Consider the following 22,541-nt stretch of genomic DNA (forward strand, 5'->3'; position numbering starts at 1 on the left):
GACAGACATTACATTTAAAATGGAGAGTTTGACATTTTGGGAATCAAACTTTTTATTAGCATTATCTGAGGAGTTCTATAAGAAGATCAATATCACTCTCATGTCTTACACTAAAAAAAATGAAAGTGCAGCCGGCAACCTTTGAGCTAAGCTTAGCACAGTGACTGAAAACATCTCGCCTGGCTCTTGTAGACTATTAACTTTACTGCCATTGTAACATGTTGGTTTATGAATGAATTAATGAAATTTCATTATCGCATCATGTGTATTATTATGAAAGGCACATATATCCCATTTTAATAAACACTAGGTGCTGAGTGGGATTGTTGTTGCTCCCAGAAAAATTACTTCATTGTCGACCGGGTAATTATTACCGGGTAATTATTACCTGATTGGTAATTAAGCAATTTCTGTGTGTGCGTGGTAGTGTTGTAGTCAAGACCACCTAAACCGAGACCAAGTCGAGACCAAGACAACAGTGTATCGAGACCAAGACAAGACCAAGACTTTGAGGGGTCAAGACCGAGACAAGACCAAGACAAAGACCGATGCAGTAAAAGTTGGATGTGGTCCCAGCCGTCTCCGTTAGCGTCGCTTTGCAGAATTTACACGTTGCGCTGTGTTTTCTTTTGGAGGTATTTATGCACAAAAAGTCTTTGTGGTTCAGGTAACCACATTTTATTACAGATAAGTTGGCTAACATCTTCTCATGGCCTCTTCTCCTGTCACTCACATGCACTTTTGTGGGGGACGTGTGAAAGGGGGCGGGAGGGGTGACAGCCGTTAACGGTGACAAAAAGTTATTGGTTGTACAATGAATACAATTTACGCAAAATCATAGTAATGATATTAATAAATTAATCCAAAAATGCACAGGCAATTTATTGATATCCCTACAGTTGATAAAATCCTGAGTCCGCTTTGTCCGAGACCAAGACAAGACCGAGTAAAAATGCAGTCGATTCCAAGACGATACTGAGACCTTCAAAAAGTGGTCTCGAGACCGATCTCGAGTACTACAACACCAGTGCGTGGACACCTTTTGCTGTGTGTGTTATTTTAAGTAACAGAGTGAATCATTGGAAAACAACTAAAGCGCTGCATTTAACAAAATGTTTGGCCAGGCTAGTTTTATCCTCCTGCTCCAAACCTCTAACCCTAAGTTATTAGGCTGTGGTTCCTGCTCCAAACTATATCTAGTACAAACAGTTACGACTGTAAGTACATTTGTCAAACTATTCCTTAAATGTAACCCACAAAATCACACCCAATTTCAAAGCCAACAGTTTATGTGGTGCCAGAGTCTTAGGCACACATGTACTTACTTGATGTTGTCCAAACAGCCAGAGTCTGGTTTGAGAATGGCCGTGTGATGGAACATCTTATACAGCGCGATGCCAAGGAAGATTACATTCAGCTGAAACACACACACACACACACACACACAAGTTAATATTTTGTAGTGATTAACCTAATTAAAGACCCTTTGTCACCAGAACAGTGCACTCAAAGTCAGTGTATTTGATTTCATTTTCCCTTCCAGCAGTAATTGGCTTGGGGACAGTATCAGCCCACAATCAACATCCCTATATGTGCTCAAAATACAGCAGCAGCTTAAGTGTCAGGGAAAATATAGCAGTCAGTGCAACCACTGAGGATCATTGCTATAATGAAAATCCAATTCTCAGTTGCTGCCTATATTCTCCTGGCCCACCGAATGCTTAGATAGTGGTGGTTTAATAATACCTCATCTGGGGTGTTGTGTTAGATTTATAAAGGTGTATATGTTACCAACGGGTGAAGCATCATAACAGAGCAGGCCCACCTGCACTGCTCCCACTTATAGACCCAGTTAGATCAGTGATAGTCTGGCTGACATTTCTAAAGCGAGTACAGAGCATGAGTGTACATGCTGACATTCAACTAATTGGGAACATGTCCCATTTCATTCATTCTACCTTTCTCGAACCCTGTGTTATTTTATGTCTTTGTACTCACACACACATGCACGCGCATGCACCCGTGTAAGTAAATGTCCTTCTGTTTGGCCTCATATTAGATTTCTGTAGACTCTACTCAAAAAACGGGCGTAACAAAAATAGGTTTCAATATTAGTACTCCTGTTCATGCCAAATTGCTTCCCTGCCTATGTTATGCAACTTAAAAATAGCAACAGACAATTTTTGCCTCTTTTTAGATGGAAGGAATGAAAATTCCGACACTTGGAGAACACATTAAATGCACTAATGGCACTCAAGTGCCACTCAAAAACTCAAGTTTTTCTTCCCCGGATGAGGTACAGATGTGTTGGTCATTTTGCTACTTTAAATAGCTTGAATAAAGCACATTATGTTTGGGATAAAAATCTGCCTGAGGTAGCATGGGCCCAGACACTTCCTCTTACACTATAAGGAGGTCAGTAGATGATGACCAAACGTCTTGATGCACAGCCTGTGGTTTCTGCACCTGTACATGTGAGACTGTCCTACAACAAAACCTACATATAGGTCGTATGCAGGAATTGCGACCAATATTTACGTCTTCAAAAGCAGCGCCCCTAGTGGTAGTATAAATAACAGCAACATGGTACCTTGAATGTGCCATTGTCATCCATTGTCATCCAGATTTCCAGCGGCAGTTTGACTCCCATGTTACACTTTCACACACACGACTACTAACCCTAACCTCACTAACACCTGTGTGTAGCTGATTTGAAAAACGCCAAAAACGTACATATGGGTCATATTCAGGGGTTGGCCAAAACGACCCACGGTTACGTTTCAGTTACACTATGGCAAGCATGTGTGTCTCACCATGATGATGAGGGTGGCAGGACCTATGAAACTCCAGATAAAGTATGTATCCAACCGCAGCCAGCACCTAGAGAGACAGAGAAAGACAAGGAGTGAGCAAGAGGGAGAGACAGAGGGACAGATGCATCATACATGAGGAACAGAGCAAAGGAGAACAGGAGGGAGGAAAGACAAGTAGTCCAGACTCAGATGGATGTAGGGTAGCAAGGATTTACCTGCAGAGGACAGAGGACGCATCACATTCTCTCTCTCTCACACACACACAAGCATAGTATAGTATGATATTATAGATAAAGGGGGAGGGGGCATGTATTATATGCTGCACTGTATCACATGCATCAAGTTAGCAGAAGGAACTGGTGTCAATGGAGAAGTGAAAGAGATGGAGAACAATGAGAAAGGTGTTACTGGTTGGTGGAAAATACAGCACAGTGTGTGCCAACCTCAAATGTACATCACACACAGAGGTGGGGGTACAGCAAGGGATGAGCACCTGTGATTAATAAACCCTTACTTCCCCCATAGGGCTCAGATATATATGACACAGACGCATTCTGCAGTTGCAAAAATATGACTGAGTTATGGATGCAGCCCTCACATCACACCAGGCTATTTATGGAGTCTGAGAGTGGCTGTGGAGAGGTTAAAGGACAGAACACACACACTCACATGCCAGCACATATAAGTATATATATATATATATATGCAAAAACACACACCTACAGCACACACACACACAGTTTTGACCACAAGGTTAGTATAAAATGCTAGTGTAAATACTAGTTGCTGTATGCTATGTAACATCACCCCAAACATCTTCACTCATCAACTGCAGTAAGAAGGAGAGTAAAAAAAAGTTTCTAACTAACCTCCGCTGAGGTCAGACCCACAGGGATGCAGGAAAACGTACCGGAGGAAAAAAACACTGGCGCAAAATGGCCAACTGATTCATGACCAGCTGCTTCTGAATTATTAATCTTTCAATTTCCACCACATTAGAGAGCCCTCCATTATGGGTCCCTGACTGTGTCGCTGTATCCACCAGTAGGGTTCCTTTGCTAAGTCATAGCCGCCTTCATTATGGGATGTTAGACTCAGTGCCACTGGCTAATATGGAGGAGAATGGGGTGCATTATATGTCAAGGTGACACAGCAGGGAAGGCAGGTGATATTTGCAGAGGTTTTGTTTCAATGTGTAATGTCAAACATGATAAGCAGTGCCATTTTCAAGACTGGACTAATAAATGACTCACATAACGGAGTTACTGCTTTTAATGTAAGATGCCTGGCTGAGAAAATAGCTGTCAGATTATTTTAAATCTATGAAGCACATGGAGAAAAAAAACATGTTTGTTCATTTGAGATATTATTTTGAACAAGGAGAATATACTTTTGCTGAAATTGATCTTTTACATACCCAAACATGGTTCCACAGCTGTTGGTGTGATATTGCTCTTTCAAAACTATCATTTCCTATCCCCACAACTGTTGTCTTGAAGACAAGGCTCTTAGTCGGGTGGCTAATGGAATGCAGCCTGATTATTCATCCAGAGCTTGGCATTCAGACACTCATGTTTTAATGATCATCCCACAATGAAATATTGATCTAAGTGGCATACAGACCGGTGTGGCTTGATGCTTAAATACTGCTAATTCAACCTTTTCCTTGTATTCAACCTCTCTGAGGTGATGTGTAGCTGGAGGAAAGCGGCGAGGTCTGCTCGACAAAAGGCCCCCGCAAACAACAGACAACAAGAACATGTATGAGTATATGAATCATTTAACAGCCCTATAGTGTCTTGTCATTTTTCACTCTCTATATGGAGCAGCTCATTTATTAAAAATTGAGGGAGTTATATTTTTTCTTAATGTAGTGTCCACATTAATAATGTCCTCTTTATGCAGTGGGGTGACAGAGGCATTGAGGAAGGGTCATGTATACTGCACATTTATGCACATTATATGTATATGTGCTGTATGAATAAAAATGTGGCCTTTTTATGGCCATTTTTCTGAGTCATGACATTGACAGCATGGACAGGTCATGCATGTTAACTCCAGTGTATTTACCTATATGCATATACTGTACTTCATATGAATGAGATGGTGGCTGCCCCTCTCTTGGTTTCTGTTACTGTGTGCTCATATATATATATGTGTATATACTGTGTATATATATATATATATATATATATATATATATATATATATATATATATATATATTTATACATATGTATATATATATGTATGTATATATATATATATATACAGTATATGTCCTCATCCCACTGACTACTTTGTGCTTCCTTCAGGGAAGCCACACACACGTGTTGCCCAATAAGAATGTACACAATCTGACTACCAACCACTCCAGCTTCCATCCCTCCATTCTCTGTCACACATGAAGTCATTCCCTTTCTCCCCCAGTCTGCTCCAAAATCCTTGTATTCTGCCATTTAAAGCCTTCTATATTCAAACATTGTTGCTGCTGTGCTCATGGTGGCACTCCATGCTGCGTCCTCCCCTGCTTCTCTCACTGTCTTCCATCCTTCTCTGCCTCTCTTCCCTCTCAGCCTCTCTGAATTGACTCTTCAGATGTGCCACAGCTTGTACAGTCCACAGCCACAGTGGCAGACACAGCCAAAATGACAGCAGGCACTACATCCCAACCCCCCACCCCCCCAACACCCACATCCAGTCATCCATCCCTCCATCAAGCTCTTCGCCACCACACTGTCCTTACTCACACTCGGTCAGTTCCGTAACTCCGGTAGTCCACTGCAGCGGAGACGGCCACTATGACAGCAGGCACTCCGTATCCTGCCAGGTAGAAGTACTTAGTCCTGGAGTGTTCACTCTCAAACACCTCTACCAACATGATGTAGAGCTGCACCCCTTCCAGGAACATCCAAGTGAAGGCTGCCAAGAAGAAGAAATGGAGCAGGGCTGCGAAGACAGCACAGGCAATCTGGGGAGAGAGAAAGAAAAGATGGGGAGGATTTAGAAACACAGCAACACATACATACAGCACAATGATGCGACGGGAATATTCAGTGTGGAGAACACTTGCACAGATGAGTTGTTATAAAACAGGTGCTTCGGTTATGAGTCAGGGCAACCGATAGTGGAATAGGCAGAAGAGGGACAAGATTGGTCAAAATTACAATACGCTCAATATTAGTTGAGCCTTATTTACCCTTTATTCCACATAGTTATTTAAGAAGATGGATTGAAAATATAAGTGAAAAGTTGGTGCTGCAGCTTGTAATGACTGACCACATTTCAAATAGAAGTAGCAAAGTAATTTCAAAGGAGGCTAAGAGGAAGGGGCTATTGAGGAGGGCACATTACTTTGCAGCACTGTATACAACATGATTTTGATCAAGGATGAACAAAATGAGTGGATCTGCTGCGAAAAATGACTCAGCAACTTGGGATGAGAGAGACAGATCACCTATAAAAATTGACACATTTTTTTGGAGCTTGGAACAGTAGTAACATATCATGAATACCACACGAGAGACTGGTCTTTATGCTTTTTTCCAGAGCTGAACTGTGTATTTTACACAAACTACATCATCTAAATACTGAATATTGTTAATTCAGCGTGTAATCAAATAAGATTATAGCTATTTGTACTAACCAATGGTTAACTATTCACACAGATGCTGTGCAAATGGATTTCAAATCACATGGTTAGCCAGTGGAAAGAGATGGATGAGTGGGGAATTTAGCATTAGAGAGGAAGATGATAAAAAATACTGAGAAAATTCTTTGATTTTGAGTGTAAAAAATAAAGCAGCAACTGCTCAGCAAAAGGTTAGGAGCATAAAAGACGGGTGTCAAACCTACAACTGCATTAAATTTTTAGCAGCAGAATCAGAAGAAAGGGGAGCCTCTGAAGAAGAGTAGGCAAGGAATCAGAGCATAGATAGAGCAGAGAGATTTGGCCCGTCACATTCACGGCAATGCTGTAATCTTAAGAGTCACTCCTAAATCACTGAATAGGAGAGCTAACAGACAGACTTTCATAACTGTGGGGTTTTCAGTGAGAGACAATTACCTAATGTCTGAGAGACAATGAGTTTAGGGGGCAAAGGAGTCACTCATTTCCATTTCTAATGATCACACAGTGTAGATTACACACACGGGCAAAGACACACACAAGTACGCAAACACACAGGTAAAAAAAAACTGGCTGATTATGCAAAGTCATTTACTTTTCCTGCTGGAATTACTGGCTTAACCTGCTGTGAGCTAAGCGACGGTGAGGATGTTAATGGAGGTCACAAATAGTCACCAGTAATTAACAGGAGAATGGCATACACCAATAAGCAGCATGCATACAAAAAAAACATGATCTCTCCTACACACACTCCGACATACACAGACAAAGACAAATACACAAACCTCAATGTCAAAACACATTTTATCAAATTTGTTTTGTCTCTTCATTTGTAATATGAATGTGTTCTCACTGCGCCCGCCCCCCCCAATAAAAACAAAACTTATTATTTAGGTGACCTTTCCAGGTCAAATTAAAGGAGGATATCTTCTCTCAAAATCAGTCCAATTCGATTCTTTGGGTAAAAACTTGCATACAAATGAGGCTTAAAGTCATAGTCCAGGATTGGCATATTGAATGCAGCCTATATGGATTGTACAACACAGGCAATGACTGAAACTCAAACCATGTGGACAATATGTTTGTTGGTCCAGTGTATTAGCACCTAACAATGTGGCGGGATGACTCACAGGGAGTACTATTTCACATGTGTGTCATCAACAAAAATGTATACTATATGTATATATATATATATATATATACAGTATATTCCACATTGGGCCACATGGTTAGTGTAGTGGTTAGCACTCTTGCCTTTGCAGCAAGAAGACCCAGGTTTGTGACCCAGTCGGAACAAGGGCATGTTCTCCCTATGTGTGTGTAGGTTTTCTCCAGGTTCTCCGGTTTCCTCCCACAGTCCAAAACAATGCAATATAGGTATTAGGTAAATTGGACACTGGAGTGGATGGCTGTCTGTCTGTGGGGCCCTGTGATGGACTGGCGATCTGTACCCCGCCTATCACCCTGAGTCAGCTGGGATTGGCACAGCTCCCCCGCGACCCTCATGTAGAGGATAAAGAGGGTAGAAGATGGATGGATGGATGGATATTCCACATTTACAAAACTCAATGCGAGCACACACTGAATTAAAAAGGCTGTACATTTAATGCATGTGCTATCTCGTTGAAATATTGTCCACACTGATCTTGAGGAGAATCCCTCCACTTTTATTGATAATGAACTAAAATAAACACCGTGCTGTTAACACGTGGCTTATCGGGTTCTGCTTATTGCAGATCAGGTCTTAATCATCATCGAGAGCTTAAGGTTTCATTAGCGTCCTTCCTCCTCTGCTGTTGTGAGTTGTAAAAGCTGAGCACAGCTCCACATGAGCAGTGAAGGCAATGCATCATTAACTGTAATACAAGTAAGTCCCTGTATGGTGAGGTTTAAGTAGTGTGAGTGAAAAAACACAAAGTGACCAATTAGGTTAGAACTACTTAAGTTACGTTACATGTATTTGCACAAGCCACAGTGACTGCAGAGAGGAGCGCCGCTGTTAAAACCATAAACATGTTTCAGCCTGAATTCATTGGAGCCAGTCAACCTGAAACATGGCCTTGAGAGGGTTTGGCCATGACTAATAATTGCCATGCTCAAAGAGATGTAAAGAGTACTGCACTTATGAGCAGCAGATACTGGAGCATAACATAGCTGACTGTGAAGAAGAAATCATTGTAGGCTACTTGACATTTTGATGCACGCAATAACATATGGCCAATACAGCCGACACAGCAGCCTAGAATAAAACCCAAGGTTGGTCTGAATGTCAACGTGCATTATTTGACCTCACGTGACCTCTGCACTTGAGCTGCTATGGAATATTTTGCTCGGCTTTTTTTCAGTCACAGGAATTCATGAACGTAACGGACTGTATGTAATATTTTTGCAAGGCGAGGAAATAAAGTAACTATTCCGAAATCAGTATTCACTGAAAATAAATCGCACAATCCTGTGTAGTAAACGTGGCTGCCAGGATAGAGTTTAGCCGTGGTGCGTGTGGGCACTCGCGCCTCGTGTGAAACTGCCTGACACCTCTCTAACATGAGCGGTCAAAAGCAGGTTGAACCCATTTTCACAATCCTGCCTCAAATAGGCTTTGTTTGCAGATGTTAATTACCTTACAAAAATCCTCCTCACAACCACGGAGATCCCCTGCTACTGTTGCCGGGGGGGGGGGGGGGAACAAATGACTAACAAATGCTAGTGTGGACTGAAGCTCAACTACGCTTTCACAAAGATTTAAAAGATTATCCGGTATATTATTAGTAACATGTAATATGCCTGTAGTGCAGTTAATTATATGAACAACGAACCAAATAGCCAAAGAGATTTTTACTCATACACACAGTATGTTTTATATTGACTTTTCATCCTGTATATCTATGCAATACATTCTCAAATAACCACAAACCAGTGAACTAACGTTACAAAAAAACGTTTTTCTTCTTCTTCATTTATGTTGGGGTGAAAACCAATATGAATACACCAATATGGTTTGTTGAACAGCCACCCACAGAAATGCCTGTTTTTGATTTACTCTGGGAATGCCACGTTAACTGAATCTGCTGTTTCTTATTCATGTAGTGGTAAATGTGGTCAACCACTGACATCAAGTGAGTAAACATTTCAGAATTTGCTGTGCCAACTTAGCAGTATTATCAGCGCCACTGGTCACTGGACAATAATGCAGAGCTTGTGTTCGAGCACGGCACGAATTAAGTGCAGGCGCAGTTTGAAATGTACGCCGAGGGCAAAATGTTTTTGTTTTTGATGTTTTTCATCTCCTAATATAAAATGACCTTGTCATGGCTTAGAATTAAAAGAATATGCACACAGATTCAGCATATTTTTCACAGATGTACGACCTAAACAAAAAGGAAAAACTTCTTACCGGCTGGTCAGCCCTGTTGATCCCAACCAAGAACAGTGACTCAGCGATGAAAAGGCTGATGCAGAGGTTCTTGTGGATGGTGTTGCGGTCACTCTGCAGCCCGCGGAAGAAGCAAAAGGTGAAGATGCAGATCAGCAAACAAACCAGCGACAACAGGATGCCCACCCAGGTGATCACATCTAGGAGCAGGTCGTGCATGCTGTCTGCTTTCTGTGAAAAACAAAAAGAGTGAGAGGGCGTGTTATTCAATGTTCAATTCATTTTTTTTTTTTTTTACCATAGTTTGATTTACCACTGGTTTTGTAAGGTGGAACAAATCAAATTGTGGTAACATGCAACACAGTGCAGAAGCAGACACGCACTCAGACGTCTTCCCTCCCGTGACTGATGTGAGTCTGGTTTTGTGTCGCAGAGCGTTCAGGGCCACAGTGTTACGCTGCGTTGCACAGGTGTGCTGCTTCTATCCATCAGTGTCTAGCAGCCTGGCAGGCAGAGCAATGTTCATTGCAAACATTGCACTGCTGTGATGGATCTACTGCTCAAACCCTCACACTGTGTTCACACAGGTTGGCAGGCTCGCTCTGACCATGACCCCTTTAGAAATAACACACATCCTCCGATCCAGAGGGAGAAAAGGGGTGTCACCCATTATCCAGCGGTACAAGAGCCGATTTTGTTAAGACTTGGTCTTAACGTAACAAAAGGTGGAGACAAAAAGTACTTATCCCACACACGGCAGGACAAAGAGGTTTTAATTCACATCCCACTCTGGCTTGTGGATATTAAAATATATACTGTACATTCTGATAATTCAAATGTAAAAAAGATATTTGCAATTTAATGGGACAGCAGTTTGTTCTGGTCAGTGAGGAACATTTCTGTGCTAAATCAAAATCCGTTTGTCTTGCTTGTCATGTACTTCATATCTGAGTGCATTTTTTTTTTCTTTATTAACCCAGTGTCATCATCAGACTAGACAAACCAGCTGTAAAAATCAACTGTAAAATTTCCTCTGCCAAGAATGATTACTCAGTATTAAAGACTATCTGGAGTTATTATCTATTTTTCTCCCTTCCGTTCCTTCCTTCTTTCCTTCCCCCTTTCCTTCCCCCTTATCCAGGATCTGTTGACCAGCATTGCCAGCCACTGCTAATGAAATGATGAACAACTGACCCTTTGATATTGCCCCTCCCCGTCTGGCTGGCACGGCAGAATATATGCCTACCTTGACCTCCACATGGGCCATGAGCACTGCAAAGCTGGTGAGGTGTGTGCACGAGCAGCTGGTGTGTGTGCGGTTGGTGGCCAGCAGACGACAGTCCTGAGTAGACCAGAATCCCATCATGGTGCGTTTGGAGTAGCTCCAGAACGAACAGTTGGGATTGAAGTTTTCTTCTGAATGCTATGAGAGAGGGAGACAACATATAGAGGAATAAATTAAGCCAGTGAGCAAGGGACAAAATGGAGGAGGGGTGAGAGCGGAAGTAGACAAAACAGATACTTAGTCACAGGGAGGTGGGAGGCAGAAGCATGAAATTTCAGGGGAGCCAAAAAAGAAGTGAGAAATGGTGGGTGGAATTGGTCGGAGAGAGGACGGAGAAGAAGAAGAATTACAGAGAGGGAGTCAAACACACACACGACAACAAAACAACAAACAGAAGGGACAGAATGAGAGAATGCAGCAACAAATAAACACTGAGCCATAGCAGGAGGTGACAGTGTTGTGTCAATCGTGAGTGTAGGATCTGCGTGTGTTGTGTAAACTGCTGAAGCTGTGCGCGCGCGTGTGTGTGTGCGTGTGTGTGATCTTTTAGCAAAGTTATCTCAAAATGAGCAAGTGAAACTGCTTGGCTTCCAACACGCTGGATCATCAATAGGATCAGTGTGTGTTTGTTCACTAAGTAAAGTAATATAACAATGTACAGACTGCCACAGTCATTATAAAGTTATGCAAAACAAGCTTTATGCAGTCTATGTTATTGTTATTAGCAGACAGGTTTTTTTTGTTGTTGTTTTTTAATCTTCTAGGATGAGACACAACCAGTCGAGTCAGGACGTATCAAAGCAAGTCACAATTCAAAAGAGTTGGAAGACTTTCAGGTTTTTATCCACTGCCCGGAAATCACAAGCATTTTAAAGTGTTCTTTTCAAACTGCAGTTTTTTTCCCTTTAACATGCCTATGAACACAGACCTCCAGTGCTTCAGCAAACTGCATGGCTACATGTGTCACATTGTCATTTTTCCAAGTCAAAACTCTCGTTTTGACTTGGAAAAAACCAGCAGGAAATAACCAGCAGTATAAATGGTTAAAAGCCGCGGCTCTGTTTACAGCTGTTATCTAACGATAAGGCTGACACTGTTATTGTCAGCAAATCCTGCGGAGACTCCAAATATCCATAAGCAAAACCTAACATCACTTATTTTGCTAATTATCTGCCCTTCATGTGGCACTCCTCCATTCCTTTCTGCTTAAGACAAATGCTGTTAAAGGCGACCACTCACATATTGTTATATTTCACTAATAACTTTTTGAAGTGGTTTGTTGCTTATTTTTTAATAGAAAAATGTTGCTCAGACAGGAGCACATTTTATATAATAGCTTTGTTGGAAAACAGAACATGAAACTGACAGACTTATTTGTGCCAGACGTGTCAAATAATAATTATTTTTCATTTCAGATCGAGCCACAATTTCTCACCTATTGGGCCTACTGTTTTCACTCGCTAGGTAATGGTAATGTTTAGCTGCTGCAGACTTTTATATGTAACTTTAAATGTGAAAAACCCTGTCCTTCAACTTCTTACTAATTTCCATTAAACTAACAAGTAAATTATGTCTTTTTGGAGTTGTGGCCGTGCACCTTACTTACCTGCAGATGTTTGACAGTGAAGACCACAGGCTCAGACAGGTAAACCTTGTTGCTCTCCTTGTTAATGGAAGCTGTGATGACCGGGGAGTTGACGATAACAGAGTAATTAGGGTAGACCGCATCGCTGCTCAGTCTAACGCTGGCGTTTTCAGTCGACAGGTAGGCACCCAAGTTCCTGTACAGAACAAAGGCCATCCTGATCTCACCTATAAGAAGACAAATGGGAGTATTAAAGAGCAGCGCTACATAACTCCATGGTGACAGGAAAAAAAAGAGGGGGGGGGGGGGGGGGGGGGTTGGGGTTGGGCAACATGAAGGGGTAAGACGGCAGTTATAAACTTCATTGTGAAAGAGTGGGAGGGAGAGAGCGTGAAATCTCTCCTGTACCGTTTCTGCCGTGCTGTTTGAGAGTGCTGGCTGACAGCTGGATGGAGTTTCCGTGTAGTTCTGACTGAGGGAATGTCAAGTCTGCAAGGTTCCCATCCGTGCTCAGCCTGGCCACTTCCAACTCTGGAATACACACACATCACATCACGATTATCCTGACCAAAATAATTGCGGTTCACAATGTTATTGTGATGACTGGAGAAATGTGTTTTCATGTCACTTTTTTTTTTATTCTTAAACATATAAGGGCGTGCACTGACTGTGATCAGGGACATCGCAGAAAGGATACATGTACTGTATCGTTCAGTGAAAAATAGGGACATTTAAATAAGATTATGAAGAAAGATGCGGCTCCCCATTGTGACACAAAATAAATACTTGGACACTAAGACTGTATGTTTCTCTCCACTCACATTTCATAATAATAGAAATTGACCACAATTCATTTATTGTAGGTGTTTTTTGATAATATTGAATATTGTCCCATCACTATTTCCCACAAAGTTCCTCACAGCAGAACACAGACATGAAACCTGACGCAGTTTAGAGCTTTCCCCCAAACAAATACATTTAAAAAGTCGACATACATCAGAGTGAAAAATGTTGGACTTTTACACTAAAAAGGCAACAGTGTCTTCAGATAAGGTGTCCAACACATCAGGGTGGATAATCCAGCCTATCTGTTGTATTGTGTGAATCTAATTTCAATCCAGGTTCATTAGTTCATTCCTGATTAAGGCTGTGTGATAACATTTCTAATTAAGGACTGTATCGCTATCTTGTGCTTTTGAATGATTTGGTGATTTAGACACTGCTTTTGTGGTGGAAACACCTCCCCCAATCAAATAAACAACACAAGGACTTCATGGAAATGAGCGTGGAAGAGGAGGTGTAATGGGGGGGAGTGTCCTGAAGAGGTCAGGAAAGAAAGAGGGTCTTCACAGGAGCACGAGGCTAGATTGGAGAAAACTACGTTCACCCATAGAGTAAAATAGTGCACAGAGGTAATACATACAAAGGTATCACACAGGGAAGATGGAGGAAGAGTGAAGCAGGCAGACGTGAACACAGACACTGATGAGCAAATACTGACAGAAAGAAAGAGTACTGAGTCCCTCTCTTTCACATAAACCAAACTAAATATTTAAGCTATGTACACACAAATACACACACACACACACACACACATCCACACCCACCCATGGCAGCGGGGTATCAAAACACACAGTCTAATCTAATTAAAGGATCCTTGTCTTGACAGTCCTCCTCCTAAGAAACACCCTTGTTCATTATTGTTATCACACACTCACGCTGTTCCGCTGCTACCACTGCTACTGCTGTCACCATCAAATCAATGATTTGGCTCTAATAATAACATGATATATTCATCCTAATATTGCTGCAGCAGAAAGTCACACACACACACACACACACACACACACGCAACCAAACACAATAATATCACATTGTGTGTGTGTGTTTTTTTGATGTATTGTTCAAATAACTGACTCCTGTCACTCACTCTCATCAGAAAAGGTGGCATTGGTAGTGCTGATGATGGTGATGGGTGGGGTTAAAATGTGCAAATGTGCAAGGAGAGAGAAGAAAGACGAAATGGAGAGAGAGAGAGAGAAACAGAGAGATGAGAGGCGGTATCAGGCCAGTTATGAATAAAACTGGAGAGATAATCATGGTGGATCTGCCCACTGGATTAGCTTGAAGGGAAGATTAACAGGAGAGAAAGGAAGAGGAAAGCGAAGACCAAATTTTCCACTAAAAGATAATTTGCCGTTTTAAGTCCTTCAGAGATGTGCTAGCCTACATCTTCAAGACTGTTTATGTAACCACCGTATTTATGTGGCGCATTCAGGGGAAAAAAAAGAATTGGAGGAAATACAAGTCTAAAATTATGGAAGGTGAAATCGTGTGGGAGGACATTTGATGGAAATGAAGCGCTGTACTTCAACTTGAGCGAGAATGAAACAAAGTCGTGTTGGAAGGACTGACAGTTGGATCTGTCTGTACTGTCTGTCTTTAATAGGAACAAAACATAATGTTATCACCACGCTGTGTGACTTAAATAGCTGCAATTTCATTGCCTACTGATGTGAAAAGGGAGTAAAGGAAAAAACCTTAGAGCATCATTTGACATTCCACCATCACCCTTAAGCATGCACTTATTCAGCCTTATTCTCTACTCATTAGCTTCAGTTTTCTTTCTACTGCTCCTCCTCCACAAGGGAGGTTTTCATGTCTGACAGAGTGACTGAAGTCCAGCGAATAATAGTTATGGGTGAATGAAGCGTTTTGAAATACTAAATCAAAAGACGAGTAAACTGGAGGATAATCAAGGGAAACGGATGTGAGCAACTTGCTGGTCTGAGCGCGGATGAAACGAGGGCTCAAATATACAGTATGTCATCATCTAAAGGCATAAAAAGAAAGGCCCGTGGCCCAATGATGGGAGGATCAGTTAAAGAAGATGAGAAAATATGACAGAAGGAAGTGAAGGAGAGATGAGTTAAAGCGGGGATAATGTGCACAACACCATAATAACTACCTTTTTTCTGTTTTGTCAATTCCTCCTACAAGTGGAGGAGAGAAAAATATCTGAATAAATAAATAAAAATGTGGGAAACGCCTGCTTTATAAGCCTCAAGGCCAGTTTTCCTTCCATGTATTATGTTAGATTAGATTGGGTCTCTGTGGATCGTATCCTTCAAAGCCTTTCAAACCATATTCTGGACCTCTTCATCATGACTCCCTTTGACAGCTTTATGTGCCTTCTCTACATAATAGAACAGTAAATACATGTAGTCTGTTGCAAATGTTGGTGTTGGGCAAATTCTTTCTTTTTTTTTTTATTTATTGCACAATGTTAATCTGATGAAATATATATTTAATTTTCTAATAATGTGTAATGAAAGGTGTCACAAAGCATATGCTTTTTTAAATTAAAATGTAAGAATTCAGATTTGGCAGATATGGTAGTTTTGTTAATTCATGCATACAAATGCATTACAGTACAGGTTTTTTTTATTGTTTGTTCTGTTTTCCTTTCCCACAAATGTTCTTTTTGTCTTAACTCCCCTTGTGGTAAATGAAATAAAATATATCCTGCTATCAGACGACTGTTAACAGCTCAGCTCCACGTGCATGAACTCCAGAATATGTTTCTTTCTCCGAGCTCTAAGCAATGTAACAACAGCATCATTCCGCCCTATTTCAATTCATGTCCATTCGCACATACGGAACACATGGAGGATGATTTATTTTATTTATTTTTTTTTTTTTTTACCATCCATTATTTTACATGATGACATCATATCATATATGTCATATTTTTGGTTGGTTTATGTTGTTATATTATCTGCAAAAGAAAAACAAAGGAAACTGTGTGGAATCCAAGAAGCATCATTACTGCCAAAATATCTTTCATTTCTCTAAAGTAGACAAAACATCACTGCTCATACTTTACACTTCTACAAATTCAACTCGTGACATACAGTACACTGTAGTGCAGTATAACACTGGGACACTGTTTCCGGTCCTCTGTAACACAAAGTGGTTAAGTGCCTTGCTCCAGGGCATCTCAACAGTATCCTTGACACTCACAGGGTCTGACTGACTTTACCGAACTGGAAGGTACCAAAAATCGTACTCACGGATGTTGTCACTGGACTCCTGCACAGTGTCAGTCTTGAGGAGGTTGTCAGCTAACATAAAAGCCCCAGTCTCCACAGTGTCGAGGAGCAGAGTGGCCGAGTGTAGCTGCTCGCTCGTGGGCAGCTCTCGCCACGCTGCCTGGGCTCGTGGCTGCAGCAAATTATTCACCGTCTCCACCATCGCCTGTGGCAGCAGCAGAAACACAAATGTCACATGGAAGAAGCTCATGTTCACACTTGAATCCCTGTGATGTTACTCTGAGACTTGCAGACGTAATATCCCTATGGAGGGCAGCAGTCTATGGGATGCAACAGTTAGAATGCAATGACTTTTCATTGATTATATTGACATGTCATGACAGAAAAAAACGAGGTGCAAAAGTAGCATTCCCATGCAAACAAAGGCAGGAGGTTAATCAAAGTAGTACTCCACACTTAGCAATGGCAGTTCCCACTTTTGTCCTTTACAATTCTCTTTATGAAATGTTGTTGTGAAAGAAAATGCATCACAGATGTTCTTAATAAATCAAGCTAAGCTAATTAGCTGATCGCAATCGCCATGTGTCCACAGCCACAAACCTGTTTCAGTTTTTTTTTTTTTTTTTTTCCTTTTAAACCAACAGCCTTATCTTGAAGTTAGAAAACGTATGCTTGGGGTTCTGGGAAGAAATTAGAGTTTTATCAGATAATGTCTGCTGGGTCATATCCAGCAGTGCAAAACAGTTTTGAATCCAAAAATATCACCAAACTAAACAGAGAAGAGCTGCTTCACCATAGATGAAATGCTCTTTGTGAAACAGAGCTTATTTTGTCTCCGGCTCGCATTCTTTTATGCTCGAAAGAATTAATCTCCTCATTCTCAGACATGTGAACACCACACATGCACGCATCTGAACAGACCCTGGGAGAGATAAAGAAAAGGAGAGAAAGGAGAGTCAGCGGAGAGAGGGGTAACAAGTGGAGAACATAGGATAGCGATAAAAAGGTGGAGGGAGTCCGTGGTGACAGGCATCCACTGGGAACAAGGGGAACCAAAAAGCGAGTGCTATCAAGCACACGCATCTCAGACTCCCCCGTCTGTCTCTTTATTTTCTATTTCTCTCTCTTACTGTATGCCAACCTCTTCACACATGCTTTACCCTTCCAGTGCTTCTCCTAGTCGAGAAGGGTCCATGGGAAAGTAACGCAGGTGCCATTAAAAAAAGAGGGGTTCCCTGTAGGGATTTGCAAGGGCAGAGAGGAAGAGGAAAAGAAATCTCTTTATCGGCATTTGCACGTGAACCTTTTGACCTCCCTGTCAATGTTGCTCTGGGTCAGGGAGTGGAGGAAAGATGGCGAGAACGATTGACAAGAGGAAAAGCGTTTGTTCTTGTTGTTTGTGCGTTTGTGTGTGTGTGCACTGTGGGTAAAGGAAATCTCCCAGAAACAGAAACCTGTTTACTCAAATCAGTGTTTGCTGGCAGTTGGACTCCACGATGTGAACTCATCCTTCCTACCTGTTTATTCTGGGGGTGTCGTATCCAAATGTAGATACAGTATGTCACACGCATGAGACGGGTGTTTAGTCAACAAGCTAATATGATAATATTAAGTCCTCTTTTAGCACTAGTAGTTAATTAGCTGGAATGCATATCAGATGAGTTTGGGAGGGCTACATGTACACAAAAACTAATTAATCCGTTGCTTCAGCAAACAACCAAAACAAGCACGAGTGCATATATGCACACACACACACACCTTGTACAGCATTCTTACTGAGGACACTCAGTATATTCCCTTACCCTAACCTTAACCGGTTAATAATAATACTTAAAAAGTTAAAAATAAAGTTCTGACTTTGCTCTCCATGACGACGACTGTTCCTGACGAAATCAGTGTTTATACCAGAAAAGGTCCTTAAGGAGTAACAAACACAAACTACACATACACATACAAAGCACCATTTTTCAGCTGACTGACTGACTACAGGCTTCGATACACATTTAAAATAAAAGTTGTAAAATGATCATAAAGTGTGTGCAAGCCAAAACAACTGATCAGCTAATTAGTCAAGTGAAGGTCAGACATGAACCAGGCAGTTGCTTTCACTTTCCCCTCTGTATTATAACCTGATTGTGACCAGCATAACTCCCAAAGTAAAAAACAGATTTTCTTGAAATCTTCTGGGGATGTAGGTCTGGGCCTAAGGAAGAAATTAATCAAATTTAGAGGTGCTGAGGGAAACTGAGTAGCCTGAGAGGAGGTTTGCACTCTCTGAGTGCTTTCTGTTTTGGGTCACATTGAAACCTCTCCATAAATGTGTCTATATGCATCTCTTGATTCTTCTTTTTAGCAAAATTACTATCTTAACGACAGCTGACACACTGAACCCAACAGCTCTTCAAAGCTCCTTTGTTTTTTGGTTCAGTCTTAAAGGAGTTTGCGTAAGAGAGAGTCCATATAGGCACTACACTGACAACGATGGCGTGGATACAGTTAGTGGTACATTTGTTTAATGCGAAAATGCTGTACGTGTGCTGGAGAGTGTGGACGGAAGCATGGAGTGGATAGGAGACGTGTGCTCCGAGAGTATGTGTGCAGGGTTGAGGTTGTGCACAAGGGGCCCGGGAGAAGCATTGCAGTGCATCATTCTGCTCCACTTGCTATACAATAGCAGCTCAGGCAAACAGAGGAGAGGATGTTCTGTAAGCTCATAAAATCTGACAGCAGTGGCTCTGCTTTCCATTCGCTAATACGGCTGTTGTGCTGTTGCTTAACACTCACTTTGAGGCGTGTTTCAGATAACCTCCCCCTCTTCCTCCTCTCATTAAACTCCCCATTGCATTTTATTGAACTTTTGATTATCTGGCATTTATTTCATTTCATATGATTTCCGTGATTGGAATTTAATTAAGCAGTGCAGAGATTACATCTGCAGCGAAGAGATAGGGAAGAGGAAGAAGGGGTGTGTTTTCTTTAGGTCCAGGTATCTTCACATCGGAAAGTCAGAGATGGAATATACATGACTCTGTGTGTGTGTGTGTGTGTGTGTCTGTAAGGTCTGGTGCAGTTGGTGACATTTCTATCTGTTCAAGTATGAGGACTTGAGGGCAAAAATGAAGACACATTTTTTTTTTTCTGGGTCCTCAAAGAGGGGAGAGTCTCTGCTGAGACAGATAAGCGTGTGTGTGTGTATGTGTAGGAGAGAGAGAGAATGCACATACTGTGTGTCTCACACACACAGACACACACGCACACACACACAGTACATGGGGCAGAAGTGAAGAGTTTTTGAAGCGTCGAGGTGATCCAGCGTAAACACTAGTGGAAGAACAGTCGAGCTGCTCTACTACACTCAGCTACACAAGGGAACACACGCACAAGCAAATGTGCACATACATACAGTACGTGCACACCCATGCACAGAGGGACACACTGTAAAATGTCAGCGCCGGAAAGAATAGTTGTTGTTTTGTTTTTTTTTTTTTTTTACTAGCCTAACTAAGCTCTGAGAGAGTGCATGTTTGGAAAATGTTTTCATCAGAGACGCAGACTTATCTGTCAGTTGTTGTTGGAGTTTGTCTTCCCTGACAGGATGAGTTCACAGCTAAATCAGCCTTTAAATTCTCAGCATGCCATGCTCTGACCCGCCATCCATAAATAGAGGGCAAATTAGACATTGTCATTGAGCATCACTGTCTCCTCATTGCCCTTCTCACTGTTTTTCTCTCTCGCACATTCAGTTGGAATTTTTTTCCTTTCTTTGTTTAATTTATGCCAACCTCTTCCTCAGTCTACCATGTAGACTCTACCTCTCTCCATCAATCCACTCCACAGCATCAAAGCCTCTCCACACCGGCAACTTCATCATGAATAAATTGCCAATTTACAATACATGAAACGAGTCCCCAGTTCCCCAAATGAAGAGAGAGAGGAGGGGAGGTGAAATGGGAGGGAAAGACAAAAAAGAGAGAGAGACAGAAAGAGAGACAGAGCGCGCGAGAGAATTCAATTATTTTTGTCTCTATTAGGAACCCAAACCTCCTGCCCACTCTCCTCACTTGGCAATTAGTGCTGTAGATAATTAACAAGGAGAGGGCAGCGCCACACCACATCCCTAAGCACACACATTTCTATCTGGCAGAGTAAGGGAGTGTTGGTATAATTTTTTTCACATTAAAAAGGCTAATTAATTAATCGATCACTCCAACCCCCTGCAGGAACCACGGAGTGTGATGCAACATTTTGATTCTAATCTGTAACTAGCTTCTTTTTTTTTTTATTTTTAAACGGCCACCCATTGAAATGCAGCATTCGTTGGATTAAAGAGACACGTCAACACATCTGACTGCTCTGATGTGACGGCATAAGATCACTGCGGGAAATGATTATATGTGTCTGGCATTCACGTGCATGTGTGTGTGTGTGTGTGTGTGTGTCAGCCTGCATAAGCCATGTCGTATGATGTGACATTGCTGACTGTTGCTGACGTTAAGACTTTTAGGCGGAGAGTGCAGATAAGCCTGCATCAGGCGAAAAACAGCGAGGCCATCCACTTTGTGTGTGTGTTTGTGTGTGCAGTTAGAGAAGGAAACGGCACTCTGCAGTCTACAACCAGCACATGGTTGAGTCAGGTGGGTCTTTTCAGGGGCTAAATAATGATTTTATCACACCAGAAACATGACCTAAATCAGGTGTGCTCAGTTAACATCCTGAGAGGTCCAAATAGAGAACATTTCCTCAAGAAAAGGTCTGTAATTTAAATATGTGCATCCACGTCTGTGTGGAGTCAACAACTGAGTTTCAACTCAAGGTACAATTAAATATTATTATGACATTTAACATTATAAAAAATGTTTGAATATTATATTGAATATTATCTTTTCTCATCTCTCAGAAGAAGCCGACAAATTGATGCACATAAATAAATATTTTTAGGGATTAAAACAAATATATATGATATGAATATATGAATATGTAGTATCTTGTTTTGATTGAAACTGTGCTGTCTACATTTGTCTTTTCAACATGTGTGTTTACCTTTAATAATGCCACAATATACTTTCAAATACTTCTCTGTATTACACCAATGTTTAGGAATCTTCAATTTGAAGCTGCACATTTCTCTGTTCACAATAAAAGCCTTGTTGAAAAAAAAAATTGACTGGAGTCAAAGAACTGAAACAGCAGAGTGCTTTTACTTTGAAAAAGAAGAGGACATGCTGTGTTTGTAGCATACTGTATGTGACAGACAGATGTGGCGAAAGATCATTTTCTCTGTCTATTTTTGCTGTGACACGTGCACGGTTTGTGGTAAAAATAGACGAGAGCTCTGTTTTCAGGAATAAAAAAGTAAGATGTTTGGTGATGTCTGGCCCTGATTTACTGGTATGATTGGCATCACGTGGTAATTTACAGCATATGTAATTGGTTTGCATTTCCTGGACCTCTAGTGCCATAAAGGTTAGAAAAGCTGCACTCGTTCAAATGCAAATGCTCTGTTAAATGTGGGAATGATCAGTGATTTATGGTAAAGGGGCCGGGTCAAGATAGGACAGTGTCGAGGTCCAGATCCGACCCAGAACATGAGCCCATGGTGTCAACATGAACAACATCAATACAAGCAAGACAAAGACAAAAATCAGCCACACACAATACGAGCTGGTATGAGCACAGAGGCTGTGATCAAAAAATCTGCAGAGGCATATCCATCATACACAGTCCTTTCTCTTTAATACAACAGCAGAGAGGACAGTTTATGGAATAGAGATGGATTGCCAGTCATTTGGTTTCAGGTATGAGTGAT

General features: G+C 41.4%; 1 protein-coding gene across 8 annotated transcripts in view; it reads right to left on the reverse strand.

The window, feature by feature from the left end:
- Positions 1-22,541, reverse strand: part of adgrl3.1 (adhesion G protein-coupled receptor L3.1) — a 110,426-nt gene that overhangs the window by 11,211 nt on the left and 76,674 nt on the right. For all 8 annotated transcript variants that reach the window (XM_058640076.1, XM_058640072.1, XM_058640074.1 and 5 more), the window contains exons 12-19: positions 16,757-16,940; positions 13,092-13,214; positions 12,705-12,910; positions 11,060-11,236; positions 9,835-10,044; positions 5,563-5,783; positions 2,814-2,880; positions 1,326-1,417 (exon numbers count right to left, since the gene is read on the reverse strand). In XM_058640076.1, coding sequence (XP_058496059.1) covers positions 1,326-1,417; positions 2,814-2,880; positions 5,563-5,783; positions 9,835-10,044; positions 11,060-11,236; positions 12,705-12,910; positions 13,092-13,214; positions 16,757-16,940 — 1,280 coding nt within the window. The remainder of the gene's footprint in view (positions 1-1,325; positions 1,418-2,813; positions 2,881-5,562; positions 5,784-9,834; positions 10,045-11,059; positions 11,237-12,704; positions 12,911-13,091; positions 13,215-16,756; positions 16,941-22,541) is intronic.

This window comes from Solea solea, chromosome 10 (genome assembly GCF_958295425.1).
Source record: "Solea solea chromosome 10, fSolSol10.1, whole genome shotgun sequence".
In the NCBI taxonomy this organism is placed as follows: domain Eukaryota; kingdom Metazoa; phylum Chordata; class Actinopteri; order Pleuronectiformes; family Soleidae; genus Solea; species Solea solea.